General features: G+C 48.1%; 1 protein-coding gene across 3 annotated transcripts in view; it reads right to left on the reverse strand.

The window, feature by feature from the left end:
* Positions 1 to 10438: 10438 nt before the first annotated feature.
* LOC139229547 (transcription factor COE3-like) overlaps positions 10439 to 16974 on the reverse strand; it is a 729200-nt gene continuing 722664 nt past the window's right edge. For all 3 annotated transcript variants that reach the window (XM_070861097.1, XM_070861096.1, XM_070861098.1), the window contains one exon: positions 10439 to 10702. In XM_070861097.1, coding sequence (XP_070717198.1) covers positions 10671 to 10702 — 32 coding nt within the window. In that variant the 3' untranslated portion in view covers positions 10439 to 10670. The remainder of the gene's footprint in view (positions 10703 to 16974) is intronic.

Below are 16974 nucleotides of genomic sequence, written 5' to 3' on the forward strand. Positions count from 1 at the left end.
TATAGGAAGGACGTGATTGCACTAGAGAGGGTGCAGAGGAGATTTACTAGGATGCTGCCTGGAATGGAGAATCTTAGTTATGAGGACAGATTGGATAGGCTGGATTTGTTCTCATTGGAACAGAGGAGGTTGAGAGGAGACCTCATTAAGGTGAACAAAATATTAAGGGGCCTGGATATAGTGGATAGTAAGGGTCTATTTCCATTGGTGGAGGGGTCTATTACGAGCGAGCATAGTTTTAAGGTGGGTGGTGGAAGGTGTAGAGGGGATTTGAGGGGGGGGGCTTCTTTACGCAGAGGATTGTGGGGATCTGGAACTCGCTGCCTGGAAGAGTGGTGGATGCAGAAACCCTCACCACTTTTAAGAGATGCTTGGATGGGTACTTGAAGTGCCGTAACCTGCATGGTTATGGACCTAGAGCTGGTAATTAGGATTAGACTGGATGACCTTTTGTTGGACGGCGCAGATATAATGGTAAGTACTGCAGGGAATCGAATACGGCCAGGGTGATCTCCTGGACTAGTTTCGATCACCTGGATGAGTCAGAGAGGAATTTTCCCAGATTTTTTTCCCCAATTGGCCTAGGTTTTTATCTGGCTTTTGCCTCTCCCAGGAGATCACATGGCTCCGGTTGGGGTGGAGTGTAGAATGTTTCAGTGTAAGGGGTGTCGCAGTTGTGTGGGGCGGACTGGTTGGGCCGGGTGCTCTTTACCTTTCCGCCATTGTTCATTGTTCATAGGTTTATATGTAACCTTCAGGGCTGCTGACCGAGGGCCGTGTGGCTCTTTGTCGGCCGGCACGGACACAATGGACCAAAATGGCCTTCTGCGCTGTAGGTTTCTATGTTTCTATCTCTTCTATCTATGCTCCTCATAAGGAGAGGAAATATAAACTAAATGGCACAATTGTAAAAGAGGTGAGAGACCTGGCAGTGTATGTGCACAAATCTTAGAAGGTGACCGGGCAAGTTTAAAAGGCTGTTAAAAAAAAACATATGGGATCCTTTGCTTTATTAACAAAGGCACAGAGTACGAAAGCAAGGAAGTTATGCTAAATCTTTATTAAAAACACTAGTTTGGCCTCAGCTGGAGTATTGTGTCCAATTCTGGGCATCACACTTTCGGAAGGATGTCAAGGCCTTGAAGAGGGTGCAGAGGAGGTTTATTAGAATGGTACCATAAGAACATAAGAAATAGGAGCAGGAGTCGGCCATACGGCCTCTCGAACCTGCTCCGCCATTTAATACGACCACGGCTGATCCGATCATGACTCAGCTCCACTTCCCCGCCCGCTCCCCTTAACCCTTTACTCCCTTGTCGGTTAAGAAACTGTCTACCTCTGTCTTAAATATATTCAATGTCCCAGCTTCCACAGCTCTCTGAGGCAGCGAATTCCACAGATTTACAACCCTCTGAGAGAAGAAATTCCTCCTCATCTCAGTTTTAAATGCGCGACCCCTTATTCTAAGATTATGCCCTCTAGTTCTGTACAGGGATGAGGAACTTCAGTTACATGGAGAGACTGGGGTTGTTCTCCTGAGAGCAGGGAAGGTTAAGAGGAGATTTGATAGCGGTGTTCAAAATCACAAACGGTTTTGATAAGAGCCATTAAGGAGAAACTGTTTCCAGTGGCAGAAGGGTCAGTAACCAGAGGGCACAGATTTAAGGTGATTGACGACAGGTCCTGAGGCGACAGGAGGAAAAGAATGTTTACCCAGCGAGTTGTTGTGATCTGGAACACACTTCCTGAAAGGGCAGTGGAAGCAGATTCAATAGTAACTTTCAAAAGGAAATTAGATAAATACTCAAAGGGAAAAAAATTACAGGGCTATGTGGAAAGAACGGGAGAGTGGGATTCATCGGACACCTCTTTCAGAGCCGGCACAGGCACAATGGACCAAAAGGCCTTCTGTGCTGTATCATTCTACGATTCTGTAATTTTGAACGCCTCGATTAAATCTCCCCTTTAAATCATTGGATATATTCAAGAGGGAGTTAGATGTGGCCCTTACAGCTAAAGGGATCAAGGGGTATGGAGAGAAAGCAGGAAAGGGATACTGAGGGAATGATCAGCCATGATCTTATTGAATGGTGGTGCAGGCTCGAAGGGCCGAATGGCCTCCTCCTGCACCTATTTTCTATGTTTCTATGTTTCCCCTTAACCTTCCCTGCTCGAGGGACAACAACCCCAGCTTCTCTAATCTGAAAGAAGCTTGTAAATTGTTCCTGACTGACTCAGAACGCAAGGAGAGAGAGAGAGAGAGATAAAAAAATGGTGTTTGAATTAATTTATTTAGGAATTGTAAAAGTCATTGTTAACACACTGATATTATACACAGCTTTAAGTACAACTTCAGCGGGAGTTTTAAAAAAAAATAAAAAAATAAAAAAAATCACAAAGTGTTAACAGTATTTTAAAACTACGTACAAAAAACACGACGGAGAAAGCAACAGATTGGTACCAGTCTCATAATCACAAGAACAGCAAGCATTTAAATATATTGTACTGTACAGCACTTGGCAAAACCCCATCTCACCCAGAGAATGTCCAACCCTCAGATATCTATATATACACAGCCTGTACAAGGCACACACTCACTCTCCCAGCTTCAGTGGAAGATAATATTGCCTGGTTTCCCCTCCCCCTCCCCCGTTCGATATGCAGAAGCTAAACTCCGGAGACCAGAAATGTCCCACTTTCGATCCCCTGGGTCTGCGCCAAGATGTCTGACCTCTACCAGTTGGGTTGCTGCAATTGGCCTCAGCCTCATCTGAGTGAGTGGGGGGTGGGGGAGGGGAGAGTGAGAAGGTGGGGAGGGGGTGGCGGGGAGGGGGTGGTTGGGCAACAAAATTAGCCAAGACGGGTGGAAGGATTCCATTCCTGATCAGTTGGGTAAGATAACCCAGCCAAAAACTCGGCACCTTCATGGAAGGACCTATTCCCCTGAGCAGAGGGGTCAATAACCAGGGGGCATAGATTGAAAGTAATTGGTTGGAGGTTTAGAGGGGATTTGAGGGGAAATTTCTTCACCCAGTGGGGGTTTGGAACTCACTGCCTGAAAGGCAGAAACCTTCATCACGTTTAAAAAGTACTTGGATGTGCACTTGAAGTGCCGTAACCTACAGGGCTACGGACCTAGAGCTGGAAAGTGGGATTAGGCTGGGTAGGTCTTTGTTGGCCGGCACGGACACGACGGGCCGAAATGGCCTCCTTCCGTGCTGTAAACTTCTATCATTCGATAGGGAAAACGAGGAGAGGTTTGGAAAGTAAAAATGACGTGACCCATTTCAGACAAAGACGCTTACCTCAGTCTTCACTGAGTGGGCGGTGGAGCGAGTGAGATATTCACTCTCCGACATTACCAAACGCATAACGTAATGTTTTTTTTTATTCCTTTACAAAATGTGGGCGTCGCTGGCACTGCCGGCATTTATTGCCCATCCCTAATTGCCCCTTGAGAAGGTGGTGGTGAGCCGCCTTCTTGAACCGCTGCAGTCCGTGTGGTGAAGGTGCTCCCACAGTGCTGTTGGGGAGGGAGTTCCCGGATTTTGACCCAGCGACAATGAAGGTTCGGGTGATATATTTCCAAGTGAGGATGGTGTGTGACTTGGAGGGGAACGTGGAGATGGTGGTGTCCCTATGCACCTGCTGCCCTTGCCCGTCTAGGCAGTAGAGGTCTTGGAATATTGTCACCTTCACTCAGCGCGTGTTCAAATTTACACACACACACACACACACTCATACGCCAGTGATTAGGAGCGGGAACCTTGGCTAATTTTTCCCCACTCCTCCGCCCATGGGATGCTGAGGCCAATTACCGCATCGCTGTGGTAACCGCGATGATCTGTTCCTGGTAATTCACGGTGCTGAGGTTTGTGTGCTTCCCATCAAAGTAACAAAGGTGACTGAATGCTACGATGCCTGTTTGTGACCAGTATCGCAAAGCCTCGCAGTATCATTCCCAGATTGCATCACATCCTCTGTCATTTATTTTGATGATTTTTTTTTGTGCTTATCAAAGAGAGGTGCATGCAGCTGGGATTGGAATATTTTCTACGGTCTGTAACCAATATCAGAGTCTAACACTCGCAGGGCCGGTACAGCACGGGTTAGATACAGAGTAAATGTCTCTCAACACTGTCCCATCAAACACTCCCAGGGCAGATGCAGCACGGGCTAGATACAGAGCAAAACTCGCTCCACACTGTCCCATCAAACACTCCCAGGGCAGGTACATGGGGTTAGATAGAGAGCAAAACTCGCTCCACACTGTCCCATCAAACACTCTCAGGGCAGATACATGGGGTTAGATACAGAGTAAAGCTTCCTCTACACTGTCCCATCAAACACTCTCAGGGCAGGTGCAGCATGGGTTAGATACAGAGTAAAGCTCCCTCTACACTGTCCCATCAAACACTCCCCTGGCATGGCTGCTTGCCCAGTGACCGATGGCAATGCACTCATTGAAGCACCCCTGGTTTTAGAGTGAGCTGTGCAGAAATTTCTAAAACATAGGTACCAAAAGGTCTGTTATTAAGATCAAAGCATTATACCGCCCCCTACCTCACCTACCCCCATTTACTTCCATGTTTCATGAGGTGGATCAGGTTTTTCAATGAATTTGCTTCCTTAACAAATCTCGCAAGTCAAGCTATGGCCTCCCCATTGACCTTCCGATCGTGCGTTTCTGGGTACAGGGTAAAAGGTCACTCTGCATTGTTGATTCCGTTGGTCGCAAACATCATACCTTGGGTTTTACCAATGGGTTTTCCTTTAGTGCGATTGTGCACGTATGTGTGTGTGTGTGTGGAGTGTGTGGAGAGTGCGCGTGTGAGTGTGCACACGAGTTTGTTTTACCTATGGCTGATTCTGCCTAATGTACAAAGTAACGAATTAGCCCCCTCCCTCACCCACCCAACAACCATAACCCAGACGGTTGAACGGTGATGTAAAAACGAGCCGGTAAATATCGGTGTATGTGACTTTAACTTAATCTACGACCAATAGGGCACCGAAAGAGATGAAACGTTTTCGTAATCCACAAACTTTAAGTTGCCTCCACACCCCCTTCAGTCTTTCACCAAGATTTTGGTCAGCTGTCCGAATGTCTCCTAAAGCGGGCTCGGTTTTTAAAAAAATGATTCTTTCCGGGACATCGGCGTCACTGTCAGAGCCGGCATTTATTGCCCATCCCTAATTGCCCCTTGAGAAGGAGGTGGTGAGCCGCCTTCTTGAACCGCTGCAGTCCGTGTGGTGAAGGTGCTCCCACAGTGCTGTTAGGGAGGGAGTTCCAGGATTGTGACCCAGCGATGATGAAGGAACGGTGATATATTTCCAACTTTTGTCTGAGTAACACTCCTCTGAAGCACCTTGGAGTGGGGGAGGCGGCGTTTTACTGCATTAAAGGTGCTATATCAATGCAAGTTGTTGCTGTTGTGAACCATTCATTGGAAAATGAAGTCCTGTCGATGTGAAAGTGGCTGCGGAATGCAAGTCCGTTGGTTTGCCGAATTTTCCACCTCAGTTGTAATTGTTGTTGCTATCACCCGGTCCCCGTTTTTATATCACCTTCCGACACATATCTCGCTCCATATTCCACAGATATACCTCGCCTGTCCCTTGGTTGCTGTTGTTTTATTCATTTTTTATCAAGTAAAGTTCTGGCTTATAAAAAGAATGAGCAAATCTTGCATATCAACAAGCATCTAGGTCTACTGATGTTACAGAAAAAAACTGCACCTCTGAGCCCATTCTACGAGACGCAGAGTATTCGTTAGAAATCATTTTCACTGAGATACAAGTCGCTTATGAAACTAATTATTATTTTTTTTTGAAACAGTGGAAACGCTGCCCCAAGACCTGTGATAAAGAGACTCTAAAACATGCTGTAAGGCCCGACTTAAGGCTGCAAGATCTGATGTTGTTGAGATGAGATCGACTTCAGTGATATCAGATTTGAAAATAAATAATTCTCAGCAGAGGGGAGCTGAGGAGAACTTTTTTCACCCAGAGGGTGGTGGGGGTCTGGAACTCATGCCTGGAAGGGTGGTAGAGGCAGAAACCCTCAGCACATTTAAAAAGTACTTGGATGTGCACTTGAAGTGCAGTAGCCTACAGGGCTACGGACCAAGAGCTGGAAAGTGGGGTTAGGCTGGAAAGCTCTGTGTCGGCCGACACGGACACAGGTGGGCTGAAAGGCCTCCTTCTGTGTCGTAAGTTTCCATGAGTCTATGATGTGGGCGTCACTGACAAGGCCGGCATTTATTGCCCATCCCCCGTTGCCCATGTGAGATGGGTTGGTGGTGAGCTGCCTTCTTGAACTGCTGCAGTCCGTGTGGTGAAGGTACCGTTCGGATGGGGAGTTCCAAGATTTTGACCCAGCCGTCATGGAAGAACCGCGATATATTTCCAAGTCGGGAGGGGCTGTGATGTTCCCATGCACCTGCTGCACTTGTGGTGGTAGAGGTCGCGGGTTTGGGAGGTGCTGCCGAAGAAGCCTTGGCGAGTTGCTGCAGTGCCTCTTGTAGATGGTACGCACGGCAGCCACGGTGCGCCGGTGGTGGAGGGAGTGAATGTTGAAGGTGGTGGATGGGGTGCTATTCAAGTGGGCTGCTTTGTCTTACAAGTTGTCGAGCTTTCTAGATTTTCATGGATTAACACATTGATCATGAAAACGCACTCTGCAACTTCAGTCACGAAAGAGCCAAGAGTATATATGAAATTCCGCTGTCAACCAATGTAACAAAGGTCTTAACCTGCTGCAATTGCTGACTTTCATTGAAACAGAGGACTAAGGAACTTCATATGGATCGGTTAATAAGCTCTTTGCTAGTAAAAAAGCGGACTGACCTGCATTGATATAGCGCCCTATTCATCTCGCAGTGATGTCCCAAAGTTATTCACTTAAGATGAATTGCTTTGACGTATAGTTACCGCGGTACTGTCGACACATGCAGAAGCCATTTTGCCCACAGCAAAATCTGCCAAAAATAACAACTGGACGAAGGGCCAGTTTTTTTGCCTTTTTGTGGTCTGCACAGAGTGGTCTTAAACGGGGTGCTTCTAAACAGAGTGCTGAAGTTGGGAATTTGGAGAGAGTGGGAATTCGGAGCAGAGGGGGGAGGAGTTGCTGCTTTTTGCCTCCAATACCTGTGGTGCTTTGTGTTATAGGTAAATATTTAATTTCATCGACCTATAACTTAAACTCGGTACAGTAATTCGTTAAAAACTAAACTATAATCTAAGTTAATTAAATACATAAACTTTAATTCATTAAATAAATAAAACAAGGTCATATAGAGATGGCAGGGCAGGTGGTGTGCCACAACTGCAGCATGTGGGAGTTTGTGGAGAGCACTGTGATCCCGGACAATCCCAATAAGTGTCTGCATCTCGAGGTGCTTCAGCTCAGAGTTGTTGAGCCGGAGTCTAAGGTGCAGACACTGCGGAGTATTGGAGAGGGGGAAGAGTTACCTGGCCACTTGGTGGTGAGCGGCCTTCTTGAACTGCTGCAGTCCGTGTGGTGAAAGTGCTGTGAGGAAGGGGAGTTCCAGGAACACCGTGGCTGCAGTGTGCACCATCTTCAAGATGCACTGCAGCAACTCGCCAAGGCTTCTTCGACAGCACCTCCCAAAGTGCGGGACACAGTCACACCCCTTAGGTTGGGTGGTAGCGCAGGTCTGGTTAGTGGTCAGGGACAGGAGGGTGTGACTGAAACCAGAGCCAGACACAAATTGCCATAGGGACAAGCAGATCAGAGAGTTAAATGCGTAGCTCGAAGAGTGGTGTGGGAGGAAGGGGTTTCAATTCATGGGGCACTGGCACCAGTACTGGGGAAGAGGGAACTGTTCTGTTGAGGCGCGCTCCACCGGGCTGAGACCAGTGTCCTGGCGAATTGAATAACTAGGACTCCAGGGGATATGGAGATCGGGCGGGAAAATGGAGTTGATGTCGAAGATCAGCCAGGATCTTAGTGAATGGCGGAGCAGGCTCGAGGGGCCGAACGGCCTACTCCTGCTCCTAATTTTTATGCTCTTTGTGCTGTTGTTTGTGGGAAGAATGTTGGTGGGACATCACTTCCTCTTCTTCAAATAGTGCTAAGGAATCTTTGATGGCTACCTGAACAGGCAGACGGGGCCTCAGTTGAACATCTACTCCCAAAGACGGCACCTCTGACAGTGCTGCACTTCTTCAGTGTTAACCCGCAAATTAGGACAAGAGTCAACCCGCAAAATGGAGGCAAAAAGGAAGATGTGTAACATTAGTCAAAGACTTCCTACCCCCACATTATTCCAGAACAAGATTACCTCAACTCTTAAACCACAGAACAGAAATGCAGGAAAGACCACTGACCATGTCCAACATTGAGAGGCCCCCTGAGGTGCCCTAAGCGATTGCCTGTTCAGGTTCTTGTCCAACGTCCCACGAGAACAGATTTTGCAGCCTTAAGTTTACAACTTAGCAAAAATCATTTTTTTTGTACAATATTCATTACTTTTGGTCCCTGTTTATCCCTGATAAGATTGGAATTTGCAGCGGGTGTGGGATGTGAAACAAAGTTCGGGAGGGCGAAGTATTTGCACACTTGCGCACGGGGCGAGCGACGCGGCCGAAAGGACTCCTCCCTCCCTCTCCAATTACTGCCCAAGGCCTGTCGCGCCCGACACCAACAGGCAGCACTGTGTGTGTGGCCTGCTGGATAGAACGGGAAAGATATCGGGGGGGGAACAGATTTCGTCAGCGGATCTCCGGCTCGTGAAGAACCTGCATTTCTATAGCTCCTTTCACAACCTCAGGACACCCCCAAAGCGCTTGACAAACAGCGAAGTACTTTTTGGAGTGCAGCCACCATCGTAATGCGGGATACGCAGCAGCCAGCTTGCGCACAGCAAGCACCCACAAACAGCAATGTGATAATGACCAGATAATCTGCCTTGGTGAAATAAAAACAGTGAATGATGGGAACACTCAACAGGTCAGGCAGCATCTTTGGAGAGAGAAAACAGAGTTAACATTTCAGGTCAATGACCATTTCCAGTTCTGACAAAGGGTCGTTGACCTGAAACATTAACTCTGTTTCACTCTCCACAGATGCTGCCTGACCTGCTGAATAGTTCCAGCATTTTTCTGTTTTTATTTCAGATTTCCAACATTTACTGTTCTGGTTGAGGGATATAGTTGGCCCAGGACCAGGGATAACTTCACTGTTCTTCTTTGAAATAGTGGCCATGGGATCTTATACAGCCAATTGAGAGAGCAGACAGGGCCTCAGTTTACATCCACCTGAGAGGGCAGACGGGGCCTTGGTTTTATGTTTCAGCCAAACGACAGCACCGACGGCAGTGCAGCACTCCCTCAGTACTATACTGGGGGTGTCAGCCTAGATCTTGCGCTCAAGCCCCTGGAGTGGGCCTTGAACCCACAACTTTCTGACGCACAGGCAAGCGTGCTACCCACTGAGCCACAGGCTGACACACATCACAATGCAGCAGATGAGTGGGAGAAACCCGTACGGTATCCAACAGTGGCAAGTCTTACTGCTCGCCTCCCCCTGGTCTTTCTCACACAGTCGGGGAGCTGAATGGCCCTGCCCGTTACCTCGAGCGCTCGCGGAAGCTGGGTGGGACATGAGCTGAACGCTACAGGCGGAATGTTCCGGGGCCCCGGAGGCACCGTGACAATGGTGGTGGGGCAGTGGGGGAGGAAGCGGGGGAAGGAAAAGCATCCGGAATTTTCCGAAAGCCTCCCGCCTCACCGAGCGGATGGAGGGGGCCTGGGGAAATTTCCGGTCCTTTCGTACTTCGCTAAAGGGGTCCCAGCCGAAGATGGTGTCCGGTCGAGGAGACCGATGGGGAGTGGGAGGCTGGTTCACGTGACGTAATTATGACGCTGACGAAATGCCCGCCGACAACCTTTCAATGACAAGCAGTCGCCCCACACCTGCCACAGAGACAAGAATGCCCGAGGATCGGCGCACTGACCGGCTTACTCCAGTCAGTGGCAAAGGCCGCCGCAACCACTTCAGTTCAGGACGCACGGAGCCACTGGGCCTTCCTTGACGACGGTGCACTTTGACCCTCCCGCTGTTTCCGGTCGAGCGCGCTCTCGATTTCTCTTCACAGCCGGTCTTGCCATCGGCCGCAAACCGAATTCAAATTCTAAAAAAAACGTGTTTTTGTTGTTGTTGTCGTCATTGGCGACTATTTAAAAAAAACATTTTCTTCCTCCACCCAGAGTTCCGCCGTGATGCTTCTCTCCATCGCTCCCAAACCAGAGGAAAGAAAGAATGGGAAAAAATTGCGGAGTGGACAACAAAAAAATTAATCTCCTTAGTTCGGATATTAAAAGAAAAGTTGCCGACCCACCTTCGGTGGAAGGGTGAGGGGGGGTGGGGGGGGGGGCAAATGATGGGGGGAGGTGGGAACCCCGCTGTCCAGCTCCTGCACAATGCCTCAGATTGCTAACTGCGTGGACAGTCGCTTGGAGTATGTCGCTCGCTTCGGAAAGAAGAAAAAAAAAAGCCCAAGTGTCCACGGATAAAATGTCGTTGTCGCCGGAAACGCCTTCGAATTTGTGGGGTGGTGGGGGGGGGGCGGGGGGGGGAGAAAAAAAGTTGACGCTGGGCCTTGCGGAGCACGCTCTTTGTCTTCGTCATGCACGAGTCTCCTCTTCTACATCGGAGGCACGATCAGCCCAGACATGGCTTGAGAAAGAAGGAGGAGATTAAAAAAAGAGGTATTTTAGATTGCTATCACGCTTCTCTTCAACTCCCTACCTTCATTGTCTGGAGCACGATACAAGCTAAAGACCACCGGTGGTCCGCCCAGCTGTGGGAACATCAGGATCAAAATTTCAGACCACAACCTCTGCCCATATTCTTTTTCCCTATCCTCCTGGGTTTTTTTTACAAAACTCCCACCAACCTTTTTTTTCCCCTTTCCCAAGGCAGCTGGTAATGATTCCGTCATCCATACCCCATCTCGACTCATCTTTTGTTTCTTAACTTGTCCCATTACCATCTCATTTCTGCCCATCATCCCTTTTGTCTCTCTAATCTCTCCTGCCTTCCACCCTATCACAGACCTTCCCTTTTCTTCTCTCCTCCCCTCCCCCTTTCACTGCCCTCTGGCACTTCCTTAAGAATCTGTTACATCTCAACCTCTTCCAGCTCTGACGAAGGGTCTCAGACCCGAAACGTTAACTCTGTTTCTCTCTCCACAGATGCTGCCTGACCCGCTGAGTATTTCCAGCATTTTCTGTTTTTTATTCCAGATTTCCTGCATTCGCTGTATTTTGCTCTTGTAGGATGCTGACTTGAGCTTCAAATCCATGGGTTATTCCCGTTTCCTACTCTCCAACAGAGCCAAGCTCCTAGGAAGCGGCAATATCTCAGTTTCCATGTGGCACAGTTGCAATAAAAGCTTTGGTCCTTGGGTTACTTTCCCCATTCCCCCCAACCTTCTGCGACCTCCATTCAACAAGAGACGGGGAGAAGGAACACCCACCAACATTGACAATAGAGGTCCAAAGCTCAGGTGACCCCCAAGTTGTCCAATCAGAAGCAATGACAATATTACAAGGTGCCACGTAAAAAGTTACTGCACAAGATAAAAGTTAACGGAGTTGGGGGTAATATATTTGCATGGATAGAGGATTGGGTAACTAACAGAGAACAGAGTCGGGATAAATGGTTCATTCTCTGGTTGGCAACCAGTAACTAGTGGGGTGCCGCAGGGAGCGGTGCTGGGACCCCAACTATTAACAATCTATATTCATGACTTGGAAGAGGGGACTGAGTGTAACGTAGCCACGTTTGCTGACGAGACAAAGATGGGAGGAAAAGCAATGTGGGAGGAGGACACAAAAAATCTGCAAAAGGACATAGACAGGCCAGGTGAGTGGGCAAAAATTTGGCACATTGAGTATAATGTTGGAAAATGTGAGGTCATGCACTTTGGCAGAAAAAAAAATCAAAGAGCAAGTTATTATTTCAATGGAGAAAGATTGCAAAGTGCTGAAGTACAGCGGGACCTGGGGGTACTTGTGCATGAAACACAAAAGGAAAGTATGCAGGTACAGCAACTGATCAGGAAGGCCAATGGAATCTTGGCCTTTATTGCAAAGGGGATGGAGTATAAAAGCAGGGAAGTCTTGCTACAGCTATATAAGGTATTAATGAGGCCACAGTTTTGGTTTCCATATTTATGAAAGGATATACTTGCTCTGGAGGCAGTTCAGAGAAGGTTCACTGGGTTGATTTCGGAGATGAGGGGGTTGACTTATGAGGAAAATTTGAGGAGGTTGGGCCTCTACTCATTGGAATTCAGAAGAATGAGAGGTGATCTGATTGAAACATATAAGATTATGAGGGGGCTTGACAAGGTGGATGCAGAGAGGTTGTTTCCACTGATGGGGGAGACTAGAACTAGAGGACAGATCTTAGAATAAGGGACCACCCATTTAAAACTGAGATGAGGAGAAATTTCTTGTCTCAGAGGGTTGTGAATCTGTGGAATTAACTGCCTCAGAGAGCTGTGGAAGCTGGGACATTGAATACATTTAAGACAGAAATCGACAGTTTCTTAAACGATAAGGGAATAAGGGGTTATGGGGAGCGGGCAGGGAAATGGAGCTGAGTCCATGATCAGATCAGCCATGATCTTATTGAATGGCGGAGCAGGCTCGAGGGGCCGTATGGCCTACTCCTGCTCCTATTTCTTATGTTCTTATTACGAACATTCGAACAATGACAGACAGGTGAAGACCATCTGGTCCATCGAGCCTGTTCCACACAATTGCGATACCTTGTCTATCACAACGTATACACTCCACCCCACCTGACCCATATGATCTCCTGGGAGAGGCAAAAAACTGATTTTAAAAACCCAAGCCAATTTGGGAAAAAAAAGCTGGGAAATTCCTCTCCGACCCATCTGGGCGATCAAACACTGTTGGTAACAATAATAATAACTTTCATTCATATAGCGCCTTTAACGTAGTAAAATGTCCCAAGGTAAAGGGCATCCTCCAAACTCCAGCAGACTAGGCCTGTATTCACTAGAGTTTAGAAGAATGAGAGGGGATCTCAATGAAACGTATAAAATTCTGACTTGGTTGGACAGACTGGATGAAGGGAGGATGTTTCCCCGGGCTGGGCAGTCTAGAACAAGGGGTCACAGTCTCAGGATACGGGGTAGGAAATTTAGGACCGAGGTGAAGAGAAATGTCTTCACTCAGAGGGTGGTGAACGTGTGGAACTCTCTACCACAGAAGGCTGTGGAGGCCAAGTCACTGAATATATTTAAGAAGGAGATAGATAGATTTCTAGACACAAAAGGCATCAAGGGGTATGGGGAGAACGTGGGAATATGGTGTTGAGATAGAGGATCAGCCATCATCATATTGAATGGCGGTGCAGGCTGGAAGGGCCGAATGGTCTACTCCTGCTCCTATTTTCTATGTTTCTATTTTAGTGACCCCCTCATCCTGTGAATGATGATCGCAGTAAGGGATGTGAATGCTGGGGAATTGGAACTGTTTCCCTGTGCAGCACCCGACGACAGCATCAAGTGTCCCAGGTCCAGTCCGTCCACTCTGCCCTAAACTCCGACGCACCAGCACAGCAACTGCTGATCCACACCAGCCATCCTGTGGTCTTGCTGACTGACCGAGCGCCAAACTAGTGGTGGTTTTTATTCTAGGTCATAGGTTAGGGGAGCTGAATAAATACTTGAATAGGAAAAATATTGCAGGGCTAAAATTTGGATTTATACAGTTCCTTTCATGGCCACTGGACATCTCGAAGCGCTTTACAGCCAATGAAGTACTATTGGACTGTAGTCACTGTTATAATGTGGGAAACCCGGAAGCCAATTTGCACACAGCAAGTTCCCACAAACACCAATGTGATAATGACCAGATAATCTGTTTTTGTTATCTTGATTGAGGGATAAATATTGGCCAGGACACCGGGGATAACTCCCCCCTGCTCTTATTCGAAATAGTGCCATGGGATCTTTTAAAGCTAAGAGAAAAGGGGTGTGGGCGTGGGACTACAAAAGCAAAATACTGCGGATGCTGGAATCTGGAATAAAAACAGAATCAGCAGGTCAGGCAGCATCTGTGGAGAGGAAACATAGAAACATAGAAAATAGGTGCAGGAGTAGGCCATTCGGCCCTTCGAGCCTGCACCGCCATTCAATATGATCATGGCTGATCATGCAATTTCAGTACCCAATTCCTGCTTTCTCTCCATACCCCTTGATCCCTTTAGCCGTAAGGGCCATATCTAACTCCCTTTTGAATATATCTAACGAACTGGCCTCAACAACTTTCTGTGGTAGAGAATTCCACAGGTTCACAATTCTCTGAGTGAAGAAGTTTCTCCTCATCTCGGTCCTAAATGGCTTACCCCTTATCCTTAGACTGTGACCCCTGGTTCTGGACTTCCCCAACATTGGGAACATTCTTCCTGCATCTAACCTGTCTAAACCCATCAGAATTTTATATGTTTCTATGAGGTCCCCTCTCATTCTTCTAAATTCCAGTGAATATAAGCCTAGTCGATCCAGTCTTTCTTCAGAAGAATTAGGAGCAGGAGTAGGCCATTCGGCCCCTCGAGCCTCCTCCACCATTCAATGATATCATGACTGATCTTCTGCGTCAACTCTACCTTCCCACACTATCCCCATATGCCTTGCTTCCCTTGATGTCCAAAAATCTATCAATCTCAGCCTTGAATATACTCAATGACTGAGCCTCCACAGCCCTCTGGGGTAGAGAATTCCAAAGATTCACCACCCTCTGTGTGAAGAAATTTCTCCTCATCTCAGTCCTAAACGGCTGACCCCTTATCCTGGGACTATACCCTCCAGGTCGCACCTCCAGCCAGAGGAAACGGCATCTACCCTGGCAACCCCTTCAGAATCTTATGGAGTGGATTTTCGGCTCCTCTCCGCTTTGCGCCCCGGAGCGGCGGCAATGGCGGCGATGAGGTGCTCTGGGGCGGGCGGTCAACCTCCAGCGCCCTGCGGCGATCCTCGGGTCGGGTTTAGCGGCGGCGCGGAGCAGAACCGCCCGGAAGAGCTGTGCCCGGTGTGCAACGCCCCCTGGTTGTGACACCGGGCGCGTGTTTTGACTCCTGCCCGACCCGTCCGCCCCACAGCACGCCCCGCAGTGACCGCCTGGGAAATTAGGCGGGGCAACGATACCGACAGTGGAGAGGCCAGTAATGGACTCCTGAGGTAAGTGTGATTGTTTGTTCTTTTAATTTTATTTGCATTTGCGTTGTGGTGGCACGGGCAATGTATTGGGAAAGCAGAGTTAACGTTTCGGGCTGATGACCCTTCATCAGAACTGGAGAGTGTTCGGAAAAAACAGATTCTTAACCAGCACTGAAAGGGGGAGGGGGAAGAAAGAACAAAAGGGAAGGTCTGTGATAGGGTGGAAGGCAGGAGAGATTAGAGAGACAAAAGGGACGGTGGGCCTAAATTCAAATGGGAATGCCAGGAATTAGAAAAACATTAACCAAGATAGGGTGTGAATGGCGGGATAATGACCGACTGCCATTAGAGACAAGGAGAGAAAAAGAAAGAAACAGACTCTGAGGGGGCGGGGGAGGGGGTCGGGAGGAGGGAGTGGGACTCTTTCAAAAAGCCAGTGCAGGCCCGATGGGCCGAATGGCCCCCTTCCATGCTGTATGATTCTATATGGGCACTGATTGGTCAAAGTCACAGGGATTTTATGGGCAGTCGGGAGAGGAGGTTGCCATCCCATCAGCCTGGGGCCTGGGCTGGAATCCAAGTGCCTGAGTTTAGTGTTGTCAACTCCCCAGGGTTGCCCTGGAGCCTCCAGGAATTGAAGGTCCATCTACTGGATGCTGCTATGAGCAAAAGGAACCACAGGGGCATTGATCAAACAATTATCCTTCAACACTTTTGTTTACCAGTTCTAATAATGTTGGAGTTGGCTCTTTGACTGAGAGTCATGAATCGTCCAATCGGGTAATGAAGAGTCCGTCCGCTTTCCAATGGGAACGGCAGGGCGTTGTGATGACGGACATGTCGGACGACCAATGGCGGGGGTCTGGGGGCGGGGTAGTTAGCGGGAGGAGGTTATGTGATGAGAAACTTCAGAATTATATCCAGCCCGAGTTGGCAACCTTGGCCTGAGGTGAAAGGTCAACACTGAACCAATGTGTGACTGAGTTCCCCCTCCTCCTCCCGCTCTCTCTCCCTCCCCCACAATAGTCGTTACAGTTAACATTAGCTCACAGAGATACTCTCGTGGCATTAAACAGCAATCCTGTAAAATAGTTCAAATTGCTCAAATCTGTTTGATTTGCGTTAACACAAAGCTCTGTTCACAGGAATGAATCGCTGAGGTGGTCTCTCCATCACTTTTTAAATGTTCCTATCACATAAGAAATAGGTGCAGGAGCAGACCATTCGGCCCCTCGAACCTTCTCCATCATTCAATGAGATCATAGATGATCATCGAGCTCAACATTTTCCCGCCGATCTCCATATCCCTAGATTCCCCTAGACTCCAAAAATCTATCTATCTTAGCCTTGAATACACTCAACGACTCAGCCCTTTGAGGGAAAGAATGCCAAAGATTCACCACCCTCTGAGTGAAGAAATTCCTCCTCATCTCAAGTCCTAAATGGCCGACCCCTTATTCTGAGACTGTGCCCCCTAGTTCGAGACACTCCAGCCAAGGGAAGCATCCTCTCAGCATCTACCCCGCCAATCTTATATGTTTCAATGAGATTACCTCTCATTCTTCTAAACTCCAGAGAGTATAGGCCCCCCAGGATTAATTTTGGGCTCACAAGCTCAAGGCTGACCATGCAAGAGGACAAAGATTGATTAACTAACGGTAATGTACAGAGTAGAGTATAAAAGTAATAAAGGAATTCCATCTCTGGCATTAAGAGTCGGATGAAGAGTGGGCTCGATAAAGAGCAACAAGGT

This window comes from Pristiophorus japonicus, chromosome 2 (assembly GCF_044704955.1).
Source record: "Pristiophorus japonicus isolate sPriJap1 chromosome 2, sPriJap1.hap1, whole genome shotgun sequence".
Lineage (NCBI taxonomy): Eukaryota > Metazoa > Chordata > Chondrichthyes > Pristiophoridae > Pristiophorus > Pristiophorus japonicus.